This window comes from Alternaria arborescens (assembly GCF_004154835.1).
Source record: "Alternaria arborescens strain FERA 675 chromosome Unknown contig_24, whole genome shotgun sequence".
Lineage (NCBI taxonomy): Eukaryota > Fungi > Ascomycota > Dothideomycetes > Pleosporales > Pleosporaceae > Alternaria > Alternaria arborescens.
The window spans coordinates 336,133-357,189 of record NW_021167879.1 but is presented as its reverse complement, the minus strand read 5'-3'; the positions used below and the strand labels follow the sequence as shown (position 1 = coordinate 357,189).

The window sequence follows — 21,057 nt, the reverse complement described above, 5'->3', positions numbered from 1 at the left end:
CTGCTAACGACTCAGACATCTTGCGACTTCTGTAAATCTGCACACCACAATCAGCACGCAATGACGATCGCCAATCTCTGCGGACACTTGTGACGGCGCCGATGTTGGTAGAGCACGTCACATCCGTCCGCTGTCAGCGTAAGGGAACACCATGACTCTGTCTCGCTTCCGACACGAGGGATTGCTCCACGTCTCAGCATACCAAGCAAATGTCACAAGTTCTTGACCCCTGTGTGGCCCCTCTGTATGCATCTGGGCGCCTTCTTAACCACGAATTCAACTTGGCACCTACCTGTATGGGAATATCCCCGCTCCTTCATCTTGTATTCTGTATACAATGGCCAAGCGCTGGCGTTCCTGAGGCATCTTGACGTATGACTTGGTCCTCTTGGCCTGTGTCTATTCCCACGGAGGGGTATGGCTGTTCGGCAAGTAAGGGACCGGAACGGTATCGGGAAGAAATCGTTGAGATGTAATGCTCGTGTGATTGTTAGCTATAACTTGAGCTTGGTGATCCACCTCAAGCATTTTCCCCTCGTTCAAGCCGGCACTTCCAATCTTCCATTATCTTCTATTCTAAACGGTCCGTTCTCACCCGTTCACCTTCCTTTCGTATCTACCGTTCTTTGGCCCAGTCTCAGGGTCTTCGGGCTTATTTTTCTCTTGTCCTATCCTTACCTATCTTGTAATCGGCCGGGTTGATCCTGTCTTACTTTTATACTCCACCTTCGTTCGTGTTGCACGTTGATCGTTAGCATCGACACCAAGACTTCGCACGCGTACTCGCTCTTGTTAGTCTTGTGTACTGAGGCATATACAATCTTGTCTTTTGCTTAAGAGCGACTTCGCCCTCGGAAAAGTTTGGAAACATCATCAGCAGCACTTCACATTCTCTCAGTGTCTTTTACAGCATCTTTCCACTCTTTACAGTTCAGCTCAGTCTATCATTCATCATGCTCTTCTCCGCACTCCTCCTTGCTTCGACCGCATCCGCAACATGCCTTCACGGCTTGTCCAAGTTCAAGCGCGCAGAGGGCGCAGAGACCGTTGAGGTAAACACCTTTGGTTATGGGCCTATGAACGGTCCTTTCAACTGGGCTTCGCTTGCTCCTGAGAACGAAGCTTGCAAAGCCGGCAAGAACCAGTCTCCTATCAACGTCGGTATGTTCATCCTCAGAGCTCGGCCAATGATACACCTACTGACAATTTCCACCAGATGCCACCATCACTGCGGCACCTTCCAGGCCCACCCTCGACATCCCCGCTGGCCCAGTGGTCTTTGAGAACCTCGGAACGACCATTGAGGTTGTCGTCAACGGCACCACCAGCTATGCCGGTACCAACTACCGCCTTGTCCAGTTCCACATGCACGCGCCCTCTGAGCACCACGTCAACGATGAATTCTTCCCTCTTGAGATTCACATGGTCCACCAGGGTGTCGATGATGAGAGCCAGCTCGCCGTCATCGCGCTCATGTTCGAGGTCTCCGCCAACGACTCTGCTTCCATGATCCAGTCACTGTCGTCCTCCCTTTCCGCTATCACCACACCCGGTACCAAGACCGACATCGGCGACGGTATCGACTTCACCGACGTCGTCTCTGTCCTTAAGACGTCCGAAATCCAGACATACAGCGGTTCCCTCACCACTCCTCCTTGCGCCGAGGGTGTAACCTTCCTTATTGTCAAGGACCCTCTTCCCGTCAACGTCGAGGACTTCAACGCCATCAAGAAGATTGTCAAGTTCAACTCCCGTTTCATCCAGAACGCTCTTGGCCAGAACAACATGATCGAGATCGGTGCCCTTGCTGGTGGTAACACCTCGGCTGTCCCTGCCGCTATTCCTGCCGCGGCTCCCATGTCGAGGTCGAGCCTTGAGGTCTCCGCTGACTTGCCCCTTGTTAACGCAAAGGTTGGCATCAACGCTGCTATTGAGTCTCCCGCTCCTGTTCAGAGGCGCGTACGCAAGTACTAGATTCGCGTTCCTTTGCTTGTTGTCAAGACATTCCGTCCCATCGTTGAGGAGTAGGTGGAGTTGTAGATGAGCCGAATAGTAGAAGGGTTTTCTTTTTTCTTTTTCCATACTCGACTGCTTTGCATTTACACAGAGAGAGGTGGTGGGGTGATACCAACTTTTTTTACTAGTTATTATCTAGAAGATTGTTTAGAGGAATGTTTTCAATACCAATCTAGGCTTGATGCTTCAAACTTCTCGCTGGCTCACGCCAGTCTTCCTTTTTTATACGAATACACGTTGTGACATTCTATGCATCCTTGTGTCTAGACGGTTCTGACGCTATGAACTGTCGATCAAACAACATGTGAACAAGCAACGGGACGCCTAAGAATGGTGGCCTCATAGCTTAGCCTGTGAGTAGCTGAATGTCAATTATTCGTTGCCTGGAAATTGTCCAAAGAGTAATAGTAGTCTTTGAACGATCGTCGCGATCACAATCTGTGATTTTCCTCGAAATACACGCAAGTCGGCAGTCACATCCGTACTATATCAGCTGTGTGTTGTCATAAGCGTCAACCAGATAGAATAGTCATATGCTCATGGAAGAAATATTTGGAATTGAAGTCTGACTTTAAGATATCCTGTTTTGCAAACTCCAGCAATGCAATGAACGAACACAAAAAAACCCGGTCTCATCTGCGTTACGCAGACCCAGACCATTTTGCAACCTGGCGCAAACTGACTCTCGCCGCGACTGCCCATCTATCTTACAAGAGACTAGATAACCAATCGTACTCAGGATTGGGATTAGATGTCCGAGTCGCAGCATCCTGTGGACCATTCAGTCTACTAACAGAAGGAGGCGCAACATAATTTTCAGATGTGGGTGTCTCGATGGATGGTCTTCCTAGACCAGGCAACTAATCGTACCCAGGATCGCCACTAGGTGCTGGCGTTGCAGCATCCCACGCGCCTGGTGTAGGCGCCGCAAGACCATATCGACCACCCGATGTGTCACCAGGTGTAGGCGCAGCGTAGTTGCCAGGCGTGGGAGCATCCATGGGTGGTCCTCCCGGTGTAGGGGCGGAGTACGCGCCATAACCACCGGGTGTAGGCGCTGCGTAAGCACCTGGTGTTGGGGCGTTGTAAGCGCCAGGCGTGGGGGCAGAGAGACCACCAGATTTCGAAGTGGTGTTTCCTCCCGATCCACCCCAACCAGGTGTGCGACCACCTGAGCTGAAACCACCATAGGCGGTACGGCTTCCGTCGTTGCCGCCATAAGCTGTCGCTCCGCCGTAAGATGTGGCGCCTCCGTAGGCAGTTGCGCCGCCGTAAGCTGTTCGAGAGCCATCACCACCACCATAAGCAGTTCGCGATCCATCACCTCCACCATAAGCTGTGCGTCCGCCGTCACCTCCCCAACCAGGCGTGCGGCCTCCAGCTGCGGCACCACCTCCCCAGCCGGGTGTGCGACCACCACCGCCACCTCCCCAGCCAGGCGTACGGCCGCCGCCACCACCAGCGTTGCCCCAGCCAGGTGTTCGCCCACCAGACCCAGCACCGCCGTAGCTTGTCTGGCCGCCTGAGTAACCTCCACGCGAGCGGTTAGGGAATTTGCCTCCGATCTCCACGCTTTGGCCAGTAATTGGATCCTTGACAGTGAGAAGCTCCTTCTTTACTGAGACCTGCTTGTTCTTGGTGTGCAGTTCGATGCGAGCTTCGTCGTTCATGGTATCTTTGACAATGCCCAAAAGACCCTTGTAGGCACCCTTCCGAATGACGACTGTTTTGCCAATGAGCTTATCGCGGCCGAAAGATGCGCGGGGTGGAGGCATAGCGGTCGCATTGCCGTTCGCTCCTGCGTTTAGGGCAGGGTTGATGCCACTGAGATCTGGGCCCTGGGCTTGGGCGCGACCACTCTTTGCTGCCATTGTAACAACGTTGTTGCTTCGGACCACGAAGATACCCTGATTCTCGACTAGTTCGCGGTTGCGGACGAAGAGTGTACCTCGGTGGATGTATAGAACCTTGCCTTGACGGCCCTCGCCTCCGTACTCCTTGACATCGTCCTCGTGTCGGATCTCGGAACCGTCCCGGTCGGTTGCTACAGCATGCTTGTTCCTTCCGACGATTTGTGAGACTTGTGTATGGAGGAGCGTGCGAACATCGCCCTGTTGATCGACAATTCGTAGGACTTCTCGGTCAACACGGACAACGCAACCGATGGTCGAGGCACTATAGTCTGTTAGTAGGTCATCTTGTATTGGCAGCGAGAGAACTTACTCAATCTGTACGAAGTCGTAGAGATCAAAGTTGGAGTCAGCACCGACGTTTGCCGAATCAGCAGCGCGCTTCAGGTCTTTGCTAAAGACAGTGATTTCCTGCTGGGTAGAGTCACAAAGCAAGGTAATCTTATCGTCCTTGATCCTGGTGACTAGACCAACTTCGTCGACGTACTTGCTGCCACCAATGACCTTTACGTGGTCACCGTCTCGGAAAAGCTTTCGTAGAGTCTTGACGGGAGCATCAATCCGCCTGCCCCTAAGATCGCCTTCGCTGACGCGGAGTGTGAGGATGTCACCAATTACGGTAACAGTGGTACCGCGGATACCCTTCTGTTCACCAGTGTAGATCTCGACATTGTCTCCTGCAGCAAAGGCAGAGCCAGAGTCTGCAGCCTTTTGCGCAGCCTGGACTGCCAGAAGATCCATGGTCTCTGTACCATCTGCGTTCTGAATTGCGAAGAACTGTAACTCCTCCATCCTGGGGTTGACCTTTTCAGTGCTGACCCAGTTGACCTTGACTTCCTTGATAAGGAAACCGTTCTGGTAGTCTTCGCCCTTGTAGGTGTATGCCCTTTGGTTGCCAGATCCGGTCATGCTGAGATGCTTCATGTGTCGCTTCTTCGCTTCGGCTTCGTTGAAGAGTTTGGCGGGTGGACGCTCGGTCTGTCGACCAAAGAAACCGCGCTTACGCTTGTTGTCTTGTGCGGCGTTGGCATCGTCGTTCAGACCGTAGTCTAGACGTGGTACGAGTTGTACGACACAGTCAAGACCGTTGGTCGAGACTTCAACGACCTTTGCGAGATCGCCCTTGTATGTGGGAGGTCGTAACATGCGCACAAACTTGCCGACTTCTAATGGCGCGCGCTTCTTCTTGCGGAGCAGATCTGGACGCTCTTTGGGGGGAATGGAGAATTGGCCGGAGCCCATGAAGACATTCTGGATGCCCTCAATCAGCTCAACAACAGCCTGCTTCGAGTCGGCTTCCACGTAGAGGAAACCGGACTGAGGTCCTGTAGGGCCTCGTTCAAAAGCAGAGTAGACCTGGATTGGCTGGCCCGCGCGCATCTTCTCGTCGATGCGCTTCTGAATAGCCATGACAATCTCGCGCTCTTTTCCAGGACGGCACTTGCAACCCCAGATAGATGGATCGTCAACGGTGGGCAAAGCCAGGGGAACGGCACCAGCACCACCGCGACGAGCGCTCTGCATTTCACGTCGCCTGTACTTCTCGTCGAACTCCTTGGCAAGCTCCTCGACATCCTTTTGTGCGTTAACTTCGCGGCGCATGTCTAGTTCGCGGTGGTGTCGGTCGTCGAGGTCAGCGCCCGTGGGCTCGAGGAGGTCGTCGGGGTGGACTTCATCAACACCTTCATCGTCGCCTTCTTCCTCTTCCTCTTCGTCTTCATCGACTTCGGCTTCAACATCAATGAACATGTTTCGCTTCGCCTTCTTTCTCCGCTTGGCGGGTCGGGCCTAGGATGGTCAGTAATTAGGCAAAGAATGAGATGCTCCTATTGAGACGTACGACAACATCTTCGTCGTCTTCATCTTCTTCGTCATCCTCCTCATCGTCATCGTCATCGTCGACATCTATGCCGCCGCCCTCTTCATCTTCGTCGTCATTACCCATCCTGTTCGGCGCATCGACTTCGTCTTCTTCGTCTTCGTCCGCCGGCCTGCGCGAGGCCTTGTTGGTTGGCGCGATGTCATCTTCGTCGATTTCAGGTGCCGGGTTGAAGTCCTCTTCCTCTTCCTCGGGATCGCTGCCGTAAGACGCCATAATTGCGAGTTGGCGTCGTGATAAATAGGCGTCTCCCTGTGAAAGCTGTCGCGAAGCTCGGGGGTGCGACTGCGGCGATCAGACTAGTGTGAGGGTGAGGCTGACCGTTGACCAGTTCTCGAGGTCAGCGCGCGGTTGGAGAGAAATAAGAAGGAGAAGTGAGAGCAGACGTCAAGCGTCGATGGAGACGGGTTTGTTTTAACCTTGGGAACGTCGAACCAGGTCCATCCAAAGAAACCGCGCTAAGCCGGCGCGCCGCAAGGGGCCGTGCGCCCGTCGGGGGAATCGACGCCACAAGGCCTATGAGGTGAAGCATCACTAACGCGTTGGCTTCACATGTTTTGCAAAGTGGGGATTCAGTGTGCCCAAGGTGAATGCAGACACAAAGCGACGCGTCGAGCGCACACCGTGTGCAGAAATGTAACCATATCTGATGTCATAGCCTCGCCTTCTGTCCACCATTCTCGCGCATCTGTTCCTCATCGCATATCCTTACCACAGACCTGCCCCATGCCTTCCGCGCCTTTACATCTTCCAGCGCCTTACTGACCGTCTCTAACCCAGCATACTCCTCCTTGTATATGATAGGCCGTATCTTCCCATCATCTACTAGCTTAATAAAGCCGTCCCAAACATCCTTCGTTCTTTGCGGGTCTCTCCTGCCGTCTTCTCAAAACCGCTACCATGGGTCAGCAAGCCACTCTCGCAACAGAATGGCCAGAGCAAAGCCATGGGAACGTGGGACTTACATAACCAAGTACTGCAACCCCCTTGAGCAGAATTCGATTGGTCCTTACATTTTCAATGCTCCCATTCCTGGCTGCGAATCCTACCACAACCAATCGTCCCCGATACTTCAGGCACTTGATCCCACTCTCCACAGCCCCAATCCCATCATACACAACATCCACCCCCTCTCCACCGTTAGTCGCCTCCCTAACCCTGTTTTCCCACCCCTCGTCTCCATAGTCCACAATAACATCCGCACCGATCCCCTTAACCACCCCAGCTTTTTCAGATCCGCCAACGACAGCAATGACCTTGCAACCAATAGCCTTTGCAATCTGCACAGCCATGACACCTAGTCCACCACTGGCACCAAGTACAAGTACCGTCTCTCCAGCTTGAAGTTGCGCAACGGAGAGTAAAGCACCATAGCTGACCGCACCACTTGCGCCTACTGCACATGCTTCGGCATTCGTCCACTGAGATGGGACACGACGAACGGCATCTTCAGGGACACATATCTGTTCCGCATAGGCGCCTAGACCTCCGCCAAAGACACGATCGCCGGGTTTGAATGAACAATCTTCTGGGCTATGGGTCACGACGCCCGAGAACTCTGTGCCTAGGGTGAAGGGTGGTTGGACATGTCTGCGGTTGTTTTGATGCAGACCCTGTGCATAGAGGAGGTCGACATGTGTTACCGCGGCGTGGCTGATTTTTATATGGACATCTCGGTGTGATTTGGGTGTTGAGGGTAGGAGGGTAGATGGTTGTAGGTCTGCGACATTCTGAGTAGGTGGTGTTAATTAGAGAGAGAGCGGTGGTGCGATCGAGTCTGTGGATGGCCTTACAGAAACGAACTTCTCGATGTGGATCGCCTTCATCTTTTCGCTCTATTCAAACCTCTATAGTCATTTGAAATTAATAAGGTATTATGGTATAGTACGCGGCGGCCGTAGTAGACAACATGCATGACGGGAGATCGACGTGTGTGGGGTATGATGAGTTGCCGAGGTTTGAATGGCTATTCGGTTTCCCTATCCGTGAATGAAGGCACTCGTTTCTTATGAGTTTCACGCAAAACAATTGTACGTCCTAAAGAACGTTCAGTTGTCAGTTCTTGTTCCCCATAGACAAAAAGGTCTCTCGAATGTCTTCGGCGTCTACTGTTAGTCAAAGGCACAATTCATTAGATCCGAGACTTGCATGCCTAAAACGACAAGGAAAAGGCTGTGACTTTGTGGGAAAAGCTACACACCGATTGAAACATATACGAGCTGTTCTTGAGCTATAGAAGACATTCGGTTTCGTGTAGGGCATGGTATACTAATATAGGTCATTTGTATAGAATTCATGCACCATGCTCAAGCGCGATATACACAGAAGCGCGTTTGAAAGACCCCATGCACCGTAACACCATATCCGCCCTCGTTTGCTCAACCATGGTGTTATGCGCCTGGAGCCTGATCATCGACCTGTCCCATCTGCAATGATGCCTCGCGCTCCCTCTGACGCCGCAAATGCCATTTCTCAACGTCCGACTGGGGCTTCTTCTTCGTCTCGAACTTTTTCCGGCCCTTGTGTGCCGCCATGTGCACTTTGGTCCAGACTGCAGATACAGCGATCAGGCAAGCAAGACACAAAGCGATCCAGTACGTGATTAGAAACCTCTTCAGGTCTTTCCGTTCCTCTTCCGTTTCTCCTGCCACGGGCCCCAGTGCCGCCTTCTTTTGTGAATGGATGCTCGGTACAGCAAGCAGCGTCGTGGTCGCGGCAAGCTGCTGTAATCCGAGAATGGGCTCTAGGAGAAGGTTCGAGATCGGGGCTTGTCGACCTAGGATTCCGAGGAGCTCTGCCATGGATATGTTTAGGCCATTACTCAATGCGTCGAGCACGAGCGTCGTATGGAGATCGGAATCTTGAGACATGGTGGCGTTGTTGACAGACTATCTTTGTTAGCTTCTGCTTATAGTGGGATATGTTCTGCTTTACATTGTTGGGTGATTTTGCGCAGTGTAGTCAGGAAGAAACAAAGGCTCTGCGATTGGGACTAGTGAGCCTGGAAGTCGGAATTATAAACCAGTAGAATAACCTTGGTTTACACCTCGAACCAAAAGCCATGTTTGATGCGGGAAGAGCTACCCTGATGTCAGACCACTTGCGTGCCGTCAGGAAAGAACGAGCATGGGAATTGGCAAGTGGGGTTCTTCATAGAGAAAGACTACCACGTCGACCATCCGTTAGCTGACAACATGCTGGTATGGAAGACATTGTTATCCAACGAGCCTTCTACACTCGGGAGGTAGTCCATCAAATCATCGAAGCCTAGTGCATCGATATCAAAATTGAAAGCATCGTCGAATGACAATTGTATATCGGGTACCACAGGGAACGCATGACTTCCGCGGGCTGCGTCCGTGATCGAGATGTCCTCAATGTTGTCGGAAACACAAGCACAGGGTCGTGAGGCTGAAGTTTCCATCGATGGTGCGGTCTTTGTGCTTGATGCTTCTTTCAGCTTCTCATACTCCTGCAAGAGCGACATGAGAAGACGGACACCGTGTACTGCAACACTCGATGTGTAGAACAGCTGTAAGAACCTGACGGCCTTCTTCACGTACAGTTGGTACTCTTGAGCTTCCCCATCCGCCTCAGCGCGGTGGAAGAGCTCCAATATCATGCAAATACCAGCCGTGACGACAAAAGCTTGCTCGACCCACCATTGCGGCTCGTTGGCATCCCGGGCGTTGTATATGTTAATAATGTTCTGTGCGGCGGTCATACAGGCCCACCTGCTGTATGTATAGCGTAAATCCTTGAAGCTCTTGCTCAAGAAGTTTTGGTGAACTGAGCATGGTAAATAGTGTCAGCGTAGGTCCCACGTGAGTGTAATATGGAACTACCACTTACTCATGATGATCTTATGGTTGACGGACGCTTGATGCAGTCTCCTCGCCCAGGTCACCCACTGAGGCCAGTTGGGATCGTACGGCGTCCGGGGTGAGAGGCATGCTGGCACCTTCTCCGTACATGTAGCGCGCATCTCACCATCATGTTTGAGTATCGCAGCGTACTTGGTAGCGTCGTCTTTATCTAGAAGCCCCACCATAGTGTTATGAACGTCAAGGAGTACCGCAGCGTAGTCGAAGAAGTAATGCCCGACGGCGGCGACTGTCGGGGTTGCTGGATTGGAGAGCGGCGTCATAGTCTCTTCGTCCAACATGCGTGGCCTTGCGCTCGTGAAATGTCGCCATTGGAGGGTCAGCGTATAGGCAGCCTGCGAAGTGCAACACAACCTATAGTATCTATTAGTTGGTTCTTATCAAATCATATTGATTGAGCTGTAAACATACCACTCTTGGGACACAACCGCGTACCACACTCTGCGACCAATCTCACGCTCGACAAAGGCTTCCTTTTGATCTGGGGTTAGTTCCGTTATCCGTTCATCGTCTGGATGCGGACCAAGTCTAAAACGTTAATTACCGATACTTCTTTTAGTAGCATGTGACACTTACCTGTGCAAACCCAAACCCTTCGCAATGACAACGCCGACGCTTCGCAAAGCAATCCATTGATTCGTTGAGCCGACGAGATGTTCGTATGCGTGCATGATATATATCGTCTGCACCGAGTGAATGCTATATTGTGACGTGTAGTTGCCAAGATTCAGACATGAGATCGATGCGGCACCCCATACACGTGCTAGCTGGACTTTGTCATCAAGTGAGTAACCCCAGGAGGCTGAAACACCTTCTGCAGAGCAGATTATACTGGATGAGAGGATAGCAACTACGGCATTCGACGTCAGTAGCTTCTAAGTGAACGACAATGTAGAGTACATCATTGGAACTCTTTCCAGTAGTAGCATGCCACATTGAAGACTCTTGCATCGTTCGTGACTGAGATGACTTACATAAGAGTGCAGTCCATTTCCAATCGAGACTTTGCAGATCGAGCTCGGACGACTGACCGTAGGTCGCGAGCAGCTTTCTTCTGAAGCTTGGCGCATGGAAAATGCCACCAATCCAGTATACCATGTACTCCGTGTAGTAATCCACAATTAGCATTAGCTTATCTTTCGACGGTAAGATGGACTGTAGATACTGTGTCTCCACTATTCTCGCTGCGTTGGAGTAGCAACCCGCAAGGGGGCTTGATCCGTTCGCTGCATCTCGCACTGGTCCTTTCGATCTGGCGTAAGAGAAACTCTTGTCGAAGAGGGTTTGGTTCGCGTCTGCATCCTTTTCCTTCAGTATTGCACCGATGCTAATCTCAGGCAAGCTGTTTCGCCATGCTGAATCTGCAAGGGGCTGGCCTTGACTCGATCGAGCCTCGGTCGTGGGTGGAGCATGAGGAACCAAGGGTAGCAGCGCCTGAGAATCTACATCGGGAGAAGGAACAGACGAAGATGTATCGCTTCCACTAGCTCCCGAGGGCTTTCTGGGGTATTTGCGATGAATATTTGGGTTGTATCCATTGACCCACTTGGTAGTGCATAGATGGCCTTCGTTATTCTGTACACACCTCGTGCAGGGCGCTTTTCGATCGCACTTCTGCCGTCGTTGGGAGCATCGCGTACAGGTCTGACGTTGTTTGGGCATGATTTCTTTCCTAATGTCCTGCGTACAAAGGGTGGTCGCACAACACGCTTCGGTAAGTCTTTCCGTTGTGCTTGTTTTTACCCGTTTGTACAACACTTTGGGTACGATAGATCGAGATGGAACGGTAAGAGAACGGCAAATGATGCTTAAGCGAAGTCAAGCAAAAGTGTGTGGCGCGCGATGCGTACAACGGTGGAAGGTCATGAAAGTTCATGTACGAAGTGATGTGCAAATCGTACAACCGTCGTACAACGGACAAACCTTGGAACCCCTGCTTCATCAGTCCGGGCGCCTAGTGCTTAACTCAGCGTACGTAAGCTGACAGATTGCGTTTCGACAGGACTCATCCAGCGGGACGGACATAGTTCGTAATGTGGAGTGTGAGGTGGTGGAATGCGGAACGGGACGATGCTATTGAGCAGCTGTCAATCACGAATTCCATGGTCCGTGCGCTCTGCGGATTTAAGAACGCCAGGCGCTCACAGACCTCAACCAGCACCGAAGTAGAACCTCAAAGTTCCGCACTCAGTTGTAAGCAATGTGCCTTTGTAAGCATTTAGTCAATGACTAAGGGGATATGATGATGTAACGCATACTGTACACGTAGATTTACATGGTATGTTCCTAGCTCGACAGACTACTAAACTAGCGCAAAGACTTTCCAATCCGCAATGTACATCCTCGTCACTACATACATACCCGACCCTGCCATGAGCATGACACCTGAAAAGACGTTCAGCCCCCAGTACTTTCCATTATTTTGATCGACAATAGCTCCCGCAATCGGATTACCGGCCAAGCCCGCAAACGATATGCATGCAAATACAACACCAACGCGTATTCCAATCTGATCGACCTTGGAGATGTGTGCTATCTGGGCCGGTAACAGTGAGACGAAAGCACCCGAAGCGAAACCGTAGAGAGCAGCGAATGTGATGTATGCCGCATTGCTAGATGCGGGGAGAGCCAATGCGAGGACGAGGATGCCAGCTACCAGACACCACAATGATTGCATGTTGAATTTGCCGACCTTGTCTGCGAGAGCACCGGGGATGATACGGCCGAAGATGCTTGCGGCGTTGAGGACAGCCAGGAGATATCCAGCTAAGCGAGTTGACATTCCATCTGACATGGCTTCAACCTCAATAAAGTTGATGGGGATAACTAGACATGGGTCAGTATGTGGCTTACGTGGAGTTCGAAGGAAGACAGGAACTTACACATCCCCATGAAGAACATGAATGACGCAATGGTCAATAAGATGAAGCGAGTGTCCTTGAAGGGCTCCAGAAAGACCCAGAGTTCCAATTTTCTAGGCCTCGGCGGCAGACGAGACTTGACAGTGACGAATGCGATACCCATCATACCGAGAATCAGGAACGCTAATGTTCTCATCGTCCAGCCATAGCCAATTTGGGGGATGAGATGAGTTGCCATGATGGGGAAGATGATGCCGCCTAGCCCACTGCCAGCAGCCATGACTCCGTACGCCAGCCCTCTCTTCTTGAGAAACCAAGTAGGGATGGTGCTAGTTCCCGCCTGGAAGATGCAGTTCAAGCCCAGGGGGCTACAAATGCCTTGTGCGAGAACAAACTGCCAGTACTCGGTGCAGAGGCTCGTCATCATGAGACCAAAGACATGGAAGAAGGTGCCAAATAGCAGTATGTATCTGGGGCCGTAGTTGTCATAGATAAACCCGACGATAGGTCCAGGCGCGAACATGACGAAGATCTCGAGGGAGGCTATCCAGGCGATGGTAGAAGGCGAGTAGTCACTTAATTGGTTCCGCTGGTAGTAGCTCTGGAACACTCCAACTGCGTTCAGCCATCCGAATGAGCAGAAAAGACAGCAGAAGCCTCCGAGGAGACACAGGTATGCATCCCTTCCGCCATCAGGAAACTGACTTGGATGGAAAGGACTCACGACCACTGGAGGCTCGGTCGTATCTGGTTGCTTTTCGTCAAGTGATACTGGGGGCTGTTCAATGTCGGTATGAGGCAGTCGTGATTTCTCCTCGTGAATCGAGGCCACTGAGCTTGTCGCTTGTGACATGGTAAGACAAGATGGTGGTGGATCGGAGGCTAGAAAGTAAGGGGAGTTGGTAACACAAGTCTTGGAAAATTGGGCTTGGACATGATTAAGTAGTGGATTCAAGAGATTGGCTGTAAGATAGGTAGCAACTTTTGCTACCTACTTTGGACTCCGTGGAACGCAGAGATGGTCCCAATCTGGGTAAGCTTGCACGTAGGGCTGCTCGGTCTCGGCCTCGCCTTGGTATGAGGCCGACACACCGAGCCAGTAACGTGGTACACCTACAACGTGCGCCCCTTCCACAATAAGAAAAAGGGCAACAAGTACGGACTTAGTGAGTCATATTCCAAAGAGACCAGCTCGGATTTTTGAAATGTTTTGCTGGTGAGCTCGGTGTTAAATCTGCAAGGTTTGAGGACTAACGTGCCTAGCGGACATGAATAAGGAGATGTCGGAGATGGTGACATGTCCGAGATGGCGTCCGACAGGGTACTGGTGCCGTTGTACTGAACATGCAACGCATATATGTAAGCAGCGAGGTGAAGCAGCTTTCTACTGGGTTCGACTACAAAGCATATCTCTGCATTCGGTTCAGCACGTGTAACAGAGAGACGGCCATATTCTACCTGGGCAAAATTGGTACTGACACGGGTTGTGCATAGCCTATCAGTGGCTGCAGTTGCTGTTTCATAGGCGAAAGCACGAAGAAAGCTACCAAAGCAACCGTTTGCAAGAGTTGACTTGGTCAAAGAATTGTCCAAGCGTCTGAGAGCAAGATGATGATAATGGTGGAGAGGCGACATGTGGAGGTGCAGGGCAGGTTCGCTTGATCGGGAAGACGCGAAGACGCACAGACTTGGTTTGTTCGCCAGCCTTCCAATCGATTTTGCCTTCCTCATCAGTGTGGTCCTCACTAGCACTGCTTGCACGCGCACAACCGGCCAACCTACTCTCAGTCTCTTACTACCCTGACGCTCTGATTCCATCTCTCTCGTATCCTTAGGGAGCTTTGTATTTTCTGCCATCTAATCCGCCGACCGCCATCACCCCGCCCACGTAGTCTCCAGTCTCGACGGATTCCCTTCCATCTCTGTGACAACGGCCCGGTATGCGCAAATAGCCCGATGGCAGCTTTTTACACTACTGACATTGACGTGCTCTCTTAGCATCTAGGCGCTTATCTTCTGCCTCGCGTACCTCGCACCCCACTAGACTTCGCGCAAAACAAAACGCAACTCGCCCTTCGTCCCGCCGCATATCCTTCCCACCACCTTCACATTCAATATGGCATCCACCGAGTCATCCGGCCCTGTTAACGGCAACTACGCGCCGCAGCAGTACGAGAACAGCTACTCCACCGGCGCCTCCAACTTCACACCCTCGCAGCAGCCCACTGCCTCGCAGCCCGCACAACAAGCCGCTGCCTCAGAGATCCCCAAGGATGAGGTCGGCTGGTACTTTGTCGAGCAGTACTACACCACCCTCAGCAAGAGCCCCGACCGACTCTACGTAAGTCGCATGCTGCCCAGTAGCCTTCTTCTGCAGGACACGCGACTGACTCAAATCACAGCTTTTCTACAACAAGCGCTCCCAGTATGTTTCTGGTGTTGAGGAGGACAAGGTGAACGTCTGCCTAGGCCAGAAGGTATTTGAGACATGCCCAATTGCAACAAACACAAGTTGACACATGCATAGGCCATCAACGAGCGCATCAAGGAGCTCGACTTCAAGGACACCAAGGTCCGCGTCACCAACGTCGACTCCCAGGGCTCCGATGCCAACATCGTCATCCAGGTCATTGGTGAGATCTCCAACCAAGGCCAGCCCCACAAGCGCTTCGTTCAGATTTTTGTTCTCGCCGAGCAGACCAACGGCTACTTCGTCCCCAACGACATCTCCCGCTACCTTGCCGACGAACCCGTGGAGGAGGATGAGGACCAGCAGGAGCAGGCCGCACCCGCCAATGGTGTCACTGAGCCAGCTCCTACTGCTGCCGTCCCAGAGAACGCCGACCTGAACAAGAGCGACGAGATCGCGACCAGCGAGGAGGATCTGAACAAGGTTGACGACAAGCTGCACCAGGCCGCGCAAGAGGAGCCGTCTGTAGAGGAAGTTGCGCCCGCCGCTCCTGCCCAACAGGTTCCAGAGGAGATTGAGCAACCTGCAGCGGAAGAGGCACCTGCCGCCGTTGAGGAGAAGACCGCTGAAGAGCCAGCCGCTGCTGAGAAGACCACCGAATCTGAGAAGCCCGCCGAAGCCGCCTCAGCGCCCGCACAATCTGCACAAAAGGCCGCTCCTGTCGCCATGCCCTCTGGTCCTCCTAAGCCTGCCGCTCCCCGAACCTGGGCCAGCCTCGCAGCCTCCGCACACAAGGTCGCTACCCCCGTCGTTACCCCCCCCGCCCCCCAGCAGCCCCCTAAAGATCCCAAGCCCGCTACCGCCGCTCCCTCTCAACCCGCTGCTGCTGCTGCCGCCTCTAGCCAGACTGCAGCACCCGCCCGTGACCAGTCCCCAGCGACTAGCCAGGGTGAGGCCGCTGGCTGGCAGACAGCTACTGGACACAAGAAGGAGCAGTCTCGTGCACAGAATGCAGGACCCGCTGCCGACCCCGACCAGAAGCGCGCCTACATCAAGAACGTCTACAGCCAGGTTGACGACGCTGCTCTGAAGACTGCCCTTACCAAGTACGGTGAGATCGAGTACCTTGACATCAGCCGCGGCAAGGTAAGCAAAAGCATCCAACCATACCACGTTCCAGCTAACATATCTCAGAACTGCGCTTTCGTCGATTTCAAGACTCCCGCTGGATTCCAGGCTGCTGTCGCTGCTAACCCCCACACGATCAACGGTATCGAGATCAAGGTCGAGGAACGCCGTCAGAACCCTGGCCAATTCAACAGGGGAGGTGGATTCTCTCGCGGCGGTGCTCCTCGTGGCCGTGGCGGCATGGGTGGCCAAGGTCCCCGCGGTAACTTCCAGCCCCGCGGTCGTGGCGGTTCTATGCGCGGCGGTCGTGGTGGTGCTGCCCCCCAGGAGGCGTAGAGGAATCACGCTACTTCACACCTCATTTCCTTCCTATTCTTCATCCATCCATCCATTGTTGAGTCTGTTTGACTCGACGGCCTAACGACTGACGGCTTTAGCCATGTACTGTACTCGACCCCTTTCAGCGCTTGTATAAAAGTCATTTCATTTCGAGGAAAAGTCTGGGCGTACGCGTTCGTCTTAGGGTTCTGAGCCCTTGCATAGCGAGTGGTTTCGTTTCTGCATATTCCCTTCCTGTATCCGTGGGTATCTGTTTCGTCGTTTCCGAACGTATTCTCTTCTTCGCAGTCGCATTCTTGGTCACCTAATGTTTAGGGAAGGCTATCTGGTGGGTCCTAGGTACGGGCTAGGGATGTCATGGCATCTGGTGTAATGGGTGTACAGCATGGCTTCGACGATAAGAGGATCAGACGGACAATGACAGCCAAACTGTGAGATGATCTAGTACGAACACAATAAATGATATATGCTCGAATGCTGTGTACGGAACTGATGTGCGGTCGTCTTGTGATTGCTGATAACGTCACCTGATAGTGCGACAATGGCTTAGCCTAGCGCTACGGTGATAGCTGATTCGAGGACGCGCAAGCCCACCTGCATCAGCAACAGCCCATAAGCTTCAGGGCGCGGCAACCTGCGTTTTATGTTTAGGGGATGACTTGTACCATGATACCTACACCCGTTTGCTCTTCCTCCCACTCCACTTAAAAGACATCGGCGCGCTATCGTAGGACTAAGGGTGCAGTAGATCGCGCGGGGCTAAGCGGGGCCGTCGCGTGCATCACATCACCACTCGGCATCCCTATTGAGGCTGATCAGGTGTGTCGCCATCCGACTTCTGTATTCGTACACTCGACAACATATGCCCCAAGAATACCGCAAACATGCGACCTCAACTGGGCGGTGACGCCCTGCCTCCTACTGTCAAGCCGCGGTCTCGCAAGTCAAGCGTGGATCATCCTGCCGCCCCTTCGAGCAATGTCCCCACTACCTTTGTCATGAAACGCGTCGGGGATTTGGAGCATACCATGGCTCCTCACAGTGCAACTTCTACAGCGAAACAGCAAGATAACAACTTTGGAGTACAAAGTCTTGCAGATACTCTAGACGCTGCCTTTGGCCCAGAAGGTACAGCAGCTGGCGCAGAGACAGAAACAGCTAGCAAGACACTGCATCAGGGTGCGAAGAGTTCAAGATCCGAATCCCACAGCTCTTCGACAGACTCAGTTCCACCACAAGATAAATCCAGAACCACTTCGGTACGGAAACTGAGGAGGAACTTCACCAACCATGACTCGATTACTCACTTTAAACTGCCCGTCACGAGCGCCGACATCCCTTCTCCACTCCCCACATCCGCCATGGGGAGCACGCCCAGGTCGGCTTCTATTGTTTCCCTCAAGCTGTCCGACGAGGAATCTACTATGGATGATGCCGTGAGCCAGGCTGTTGTCTCAAGTGGAGAGGAGGAAGAGCAGATGGAGACGCAACAGGATACTATGAGCTTTCCACAGCTCGTCATGCCTGAGATGCAGATGCCTACCAGAAGACCTTTCACAACAAAGGGAAAAGCTATGGGGAAGCTCAGAGTTATGGTGGCGGGTGAAACAGGTGCGTGGTCGACGTGATGCGCGCCAATTACTTTGCACAGAGGCTAAACTGACAGCACGATATAGGTGTCGGCAAGTCCTCTCTCGTTCGATCCATTGTCCAGGTCTGCGAAGACATCGTGCACGTAGATCCGCTATCACCCTCCCAATCGTATGCGCAGCCACGCCCCCCGAAATCTAAGTCTCGTACAAAGAAAGCAGAGCACGCAGTTACAACACGAGTGACTGAAATCCATGCAAGCACGAAGCCTTATCCCCACTGGTGGACTGATGCCGAAGATAGTGGCGTACTGCGAAGAAGAAAGAGCAGTATTGACACCGTACTCGAAAGAAACATCTGTTTCGTAGACACACCCGGCTATTCGCAGGGTTCAGCGGACAAAGACATTGGCATGGTGGTAGACTATGTTGAGTCAATGCTATATCAAACATCATCCGTAACAACCTTAGAAGACAATGATGTGCTTGGAGTCGTCAGTGGTAGTGGGGGTGTCTTAGTTGACCTCGTGATATATTTGTTACCACCGCGTAAGCTCAATTTTCGCTAGTACCGTGCTTGTTACTGACTTCCATATAGATACAGACATAGCGAAAGACATTGAGTATATGCAACGATTATCGTACTTTACCAACGTTGTGCCTGTCATCGCAAAATCAGACATTCTTTCGGCACAGGAAGTAGTGGCTTTGAAGACATCTATCCTCGCCCGCCTGCAGACCACTGCTGTCAGACCATTTTTCTTCGGAAAGGCCATGGACGACGCATTACTTGCCGTGCAAGGCCTTCCGATTGCCAGGACGTCGTCATCTGGAGAACCAAGCGAAGCAGCCGAATATCCCTTCACTACACCGACATATCCTTACGCAGTCTCTTCGACATCTGGCCCAGACAATGACAACATGGACGCATCGTTGCTAATGTCGCCTGACTACGTGCAGCCCCTTCTGCCTTCCGAACTGGCTGCGTTAGTAACCCAAGTCTTCGACCCGGAATCTATTGCCTGGCTTCGGCATTCAGCAGCGAAGAAGTTCCTAGCATGGCGACGTAGGACGAAGCTACCAGGAGATTCCATGATGATGCAAGGTCTGGCTCAACCGCGCAGTCCAACAACAGCTTCAGTGGGACTAAATGGGGGCAACATGAATTGTAAAGCATCATCTCTTTTGGCGTCACGCAAGCTAACATGTCCGTCAGCATCCGTAGCATCTTCAGTCTTCTCTGCCACGTCACCATCTGGTGTCTTGGTACCAGGCTCTGGGTCTCCGTTCTACCCTTCGAACCTCCAATCCCCACTCCTCGCATCCTCACCCTCGCTCGCAAACTCCGACACCCTCGAGCCCCCAGGCAACTTCTCTCTCGCGAGATACAACAATGCCAGACAAGGGGAACAAGGCCTTAGTGAGATAAGGATAGCAAGATGGGCAACAGACCTCCAGCGCAGTCGCCGCAACGAAAGGGAACGGTTGGAGGAACTACAAAACAATGATAGGGCGAGATGGCTACTTGAACGTGTCGGCGAAGAGGTATCCAAGGGTACAATCGTCGCATCACCGGGCGGTCCACCCAGAGCTGAGTGGGCAGTCCGCCACGGCGATGAAAAGAAAAGTAATAAAGTCAGTCATCGGTATGCAAAAACTGTTGGATTGGACTCGCGGGATCCGCTTGGCCTGTGTAACTTTGGCGATGAGCTCAGGAGACAGAGTTTCGTGCTCGTTAAGGTTCTAGGAGGTATCAGTGTGCTGGGCGCTGTTGCTGTGGTGGTTTGTAGGGCATGTGGAATTGAGACGGGGTTGCCGCATGGTGGGTGGTGGGAGTGGATCACTGGGGCTGAGTAGGTCATCAGTTGACTTGGAGTAAATATTTGATCCTCGAAGGACAAATGTGGGGACGGTGATGTGGTATTTGTTATCATTCCCGAGGAGGACTTAGACTATGTATGTGATGATACCTTATAGATAGCCTCTGGTAGTGTATTGGGACGAGGCGTCTCTGCTCAGACGAACATAAATTTATTCGAATAGGAAATGATATCAACGTCTCGTAGTGTCGTGTTCGTAATGACAAGCAACGGTGTGTTTTTCCCGCTGTAATGGCTGGTGACATAACATTAGTTGAGTACCTAGCTTCTTCCAGGTGAATTTCTGTTTATGCCATAGAGTTTGACGTTTCGATTGATTGGCTGTGCAACTAGTATTAGAGCGTGCACTTCCACATATAAATCTATCGGTAATTTGGCATATCTATACGTAGCAATGGTAAAAGTTACCCGCTATACAAAGGCTCCTTCTCAGATGTATTCCCTGGTCGATAGTAAACCAGGCACTAAGCATGTGTGGGTGTGGGTGTGCAAATCTCATTGGAGACGATTCTCTCCTGATTTTGCGATTCTTCGTGGTCATGAGATCGACAGTTCGTTTTGCTGAATTCCTGCAGGATTAAGTGTTCAGTAATCAGGGAGCCAAGGTGCAATAGAAGTGGAGTGTGATGCTAGTTTTGGAAGAAGGCACGAAGGGCGGTTGCAGCGGCAGTGATTGCCTACTAGAAGCATGCAGCTAGGGTATAGGCAGACGGCTCGTACCATCGGGTGTGAGCACCAGTTCTTTGCTCGAAATCCAGTGGAGATAGTGATTGCCGTCTCGTTAATGATGAAACTTTGCCTGGTAGGTCCCGCTCGTATTTCATTCCAGCTGGACTTCGTGATGCGAGTCATCCGCAGACTGCCGTTGTTTGAGTGAAGTGCGGCACAAAGCAATGGCATAGACAAAGAATCTAGTACACTTTCCCAAAAGGAGAAGGAGGGAACTTTTGAGCTGCATGATCAATTGCATGCTTTTGTTGAGAGTAGTGTGGTAATTGTGGTGTAATTGAAAGCGGAGATAGGCATTGGTGGCTCTCATTGCATCCTGGTTCTGGGGGATGTGCATGGAACCCTGTAACATGCTAACGCTTTATCGCCTGGTGACGCGGTCATGACTTGGGTGGATAGTCATCGCTATTGAGAAAAAATCGTGAACGTTGA

At 52.2% G+C, this 21,057-nt stretch overlaps 8 protein-coding genes across 8 annotated transcripts; 3 read left to right on the top strand and 5 right to left on the bottom strand.

Moving 5' to 3' along the window:
• Window positions 1-953: 953 nt before the first annotated feature.
• AA0111_g9060 (hypothetical protein) lies at window positions 954-1,974 on the top strand (the record flags this gene model as incomplete). The annotated part of the gene is made up of 2 exons (XM_028655577.1): window positions 954-1,161; window positions 1,217-1,974. The coding sequence occupies 2 exons, from the start codon at window positions 954-956 to the stop codon at window positions 1,972-1,974; spliced, it is 966 nt and encodes a 321-aa protein (XP_028503465.1).
• A 902-nt stretch (window positions 1,975-2,876) lies between these two features.
• On the bottom strand, window positions 2,877-6,021 carry AA0111_g9059 (Transcription elongation factor; the record flags this gene model as incomplete). The annotated part of the gene is made up of 3 exons (XM_028655575.1): window positions 2,877-4,191; window positions 4,240-5,714; window positions 5,767-6,021. 3 exons carry the CDS (start codon window positions 6,019-6,021, stop codon window positions 2,877-2,879), a joined length of 3,045 nt encoding a protein of 1,014 aa, XP_028503345.1.
• Window positions 6,022-6,691: 670 nt separating this feature from the next.
• On the bottom strand, window positions 6,692-7,631 carry AA0111_g9058 (hypothetical protein; the record flags this gene model as incomplete). The annotated part of the gene is made up of 3 exons (XM_028655574.1): window positions 6,692-6,700; window positions 6,771-7,535; window positions 7,599-7,631. 3 exons carry the CDS (start codon window positions 7,629-7,631, stop codon window positions 6,692-6,694), a joined length of 807 nt encoding a protein of 268 aa, XP_028503377.1.
• A 564-nt stretch (window positions 7,632-8,195) lies between these two features.
• On the bottom strand, window positions 8,196-8,675 carry AA0111_g9057 (hypothetical protein; the record flags this gene model as incomplete). Its single annotated transcript, XM_028655573.1, has 1 exon — window positions 8,196-8,675. One exon carries the CDS (start codon window positions 8,673-8,675, stop codon window positions 8,196-8,198), a length of 480 nt encoding a protein of 159 aa, XP_028503367.1.
• Window positions 8,676-8,968: 293 nt separating this feature from the next.
• Window positions 8,969-11,351, bottom strand: AA0111_g9056 (hypothetical protein; the record flags this gene model as incomplete). The annotated part of the gene is made up of 5 exons (XM_028655572.1): window positions 8,969-9,594; window positions 9,658-10,043; window positions 10,101-10,217; window positions 10,266-10,539; window positions 10,664-11,351. The coding sequence occupies 5 exons, from the start codon at window positions 11,349-11,351 to the stop codon at window positions 8,969-8,971; spliced, it is 2,091 nt and encodes a 696-aa protein (XP_028503346.1).
• A 640-nt stretch (window positions 11,352-11,991) lies between these two features.
• AA0111_g9055 (hypothetical protein) lies at window positions 11,992-13,403 on the bottom strand (the record flags this gene model as incomplete). The annotated part of the gene is made up of 2 exons (XM_028655571.1): window positions 11,992-12,515; window positions 12,572-13,403. The coding sequence occupies 2 exons, from the start codon at window positions 13,401-13,403 to the stop codon at window positions 11,992-11,994; spliced, it is 1,356 nt and encodes a 451-aa protein (XP_028503368.1).
• Window positions 13,404-14,666: 1,263 nt separating this feature from the next.
• Window positions 14,667-16,424, top strand: AA0111_g9054 (hypothetical protein; the record flags this gene model as incomplete). The annotated part of the gene is made up of 4 exons (XM_028655570.1): window positions 14,667-14,891; window positions 14,953-15,027; window positions 15,078-16,106; window positions 16,155-16,424. The coding sequence occupies 4 exons, from the start codon at window positions 14,667-14,669 to the stop codon at window positions 16,422-16,424; spliced, it is 1,599 nt and encodes a 532-aa protein (XP_028503337.1).
• An 887-nt stretch (window positions 16,425-17,311) lies between these two features.
• Window positions 17,312-19,873, top strand: AA0111_g9053 (hypothetical protein; the record flags this gene model as incomplete). The annotated part of the gene is made up of 4 exons (XM_028655569.1): window positions 17,312-18,038; window positions 18,104-18,565; window positions 18,615-19,184; window positions 19,233-19,873. The coding sequence occupies 4 exons, from the start codon at window positions 17,312-17,314 to the stop codon at window positions 19,871-19,873; spliced, it is 2,400 nt and encodes a 799-aa protein (XP_028503347.1).
• Window positions 19,874-21,057: the final 1,184 nt, after the last annotated feature.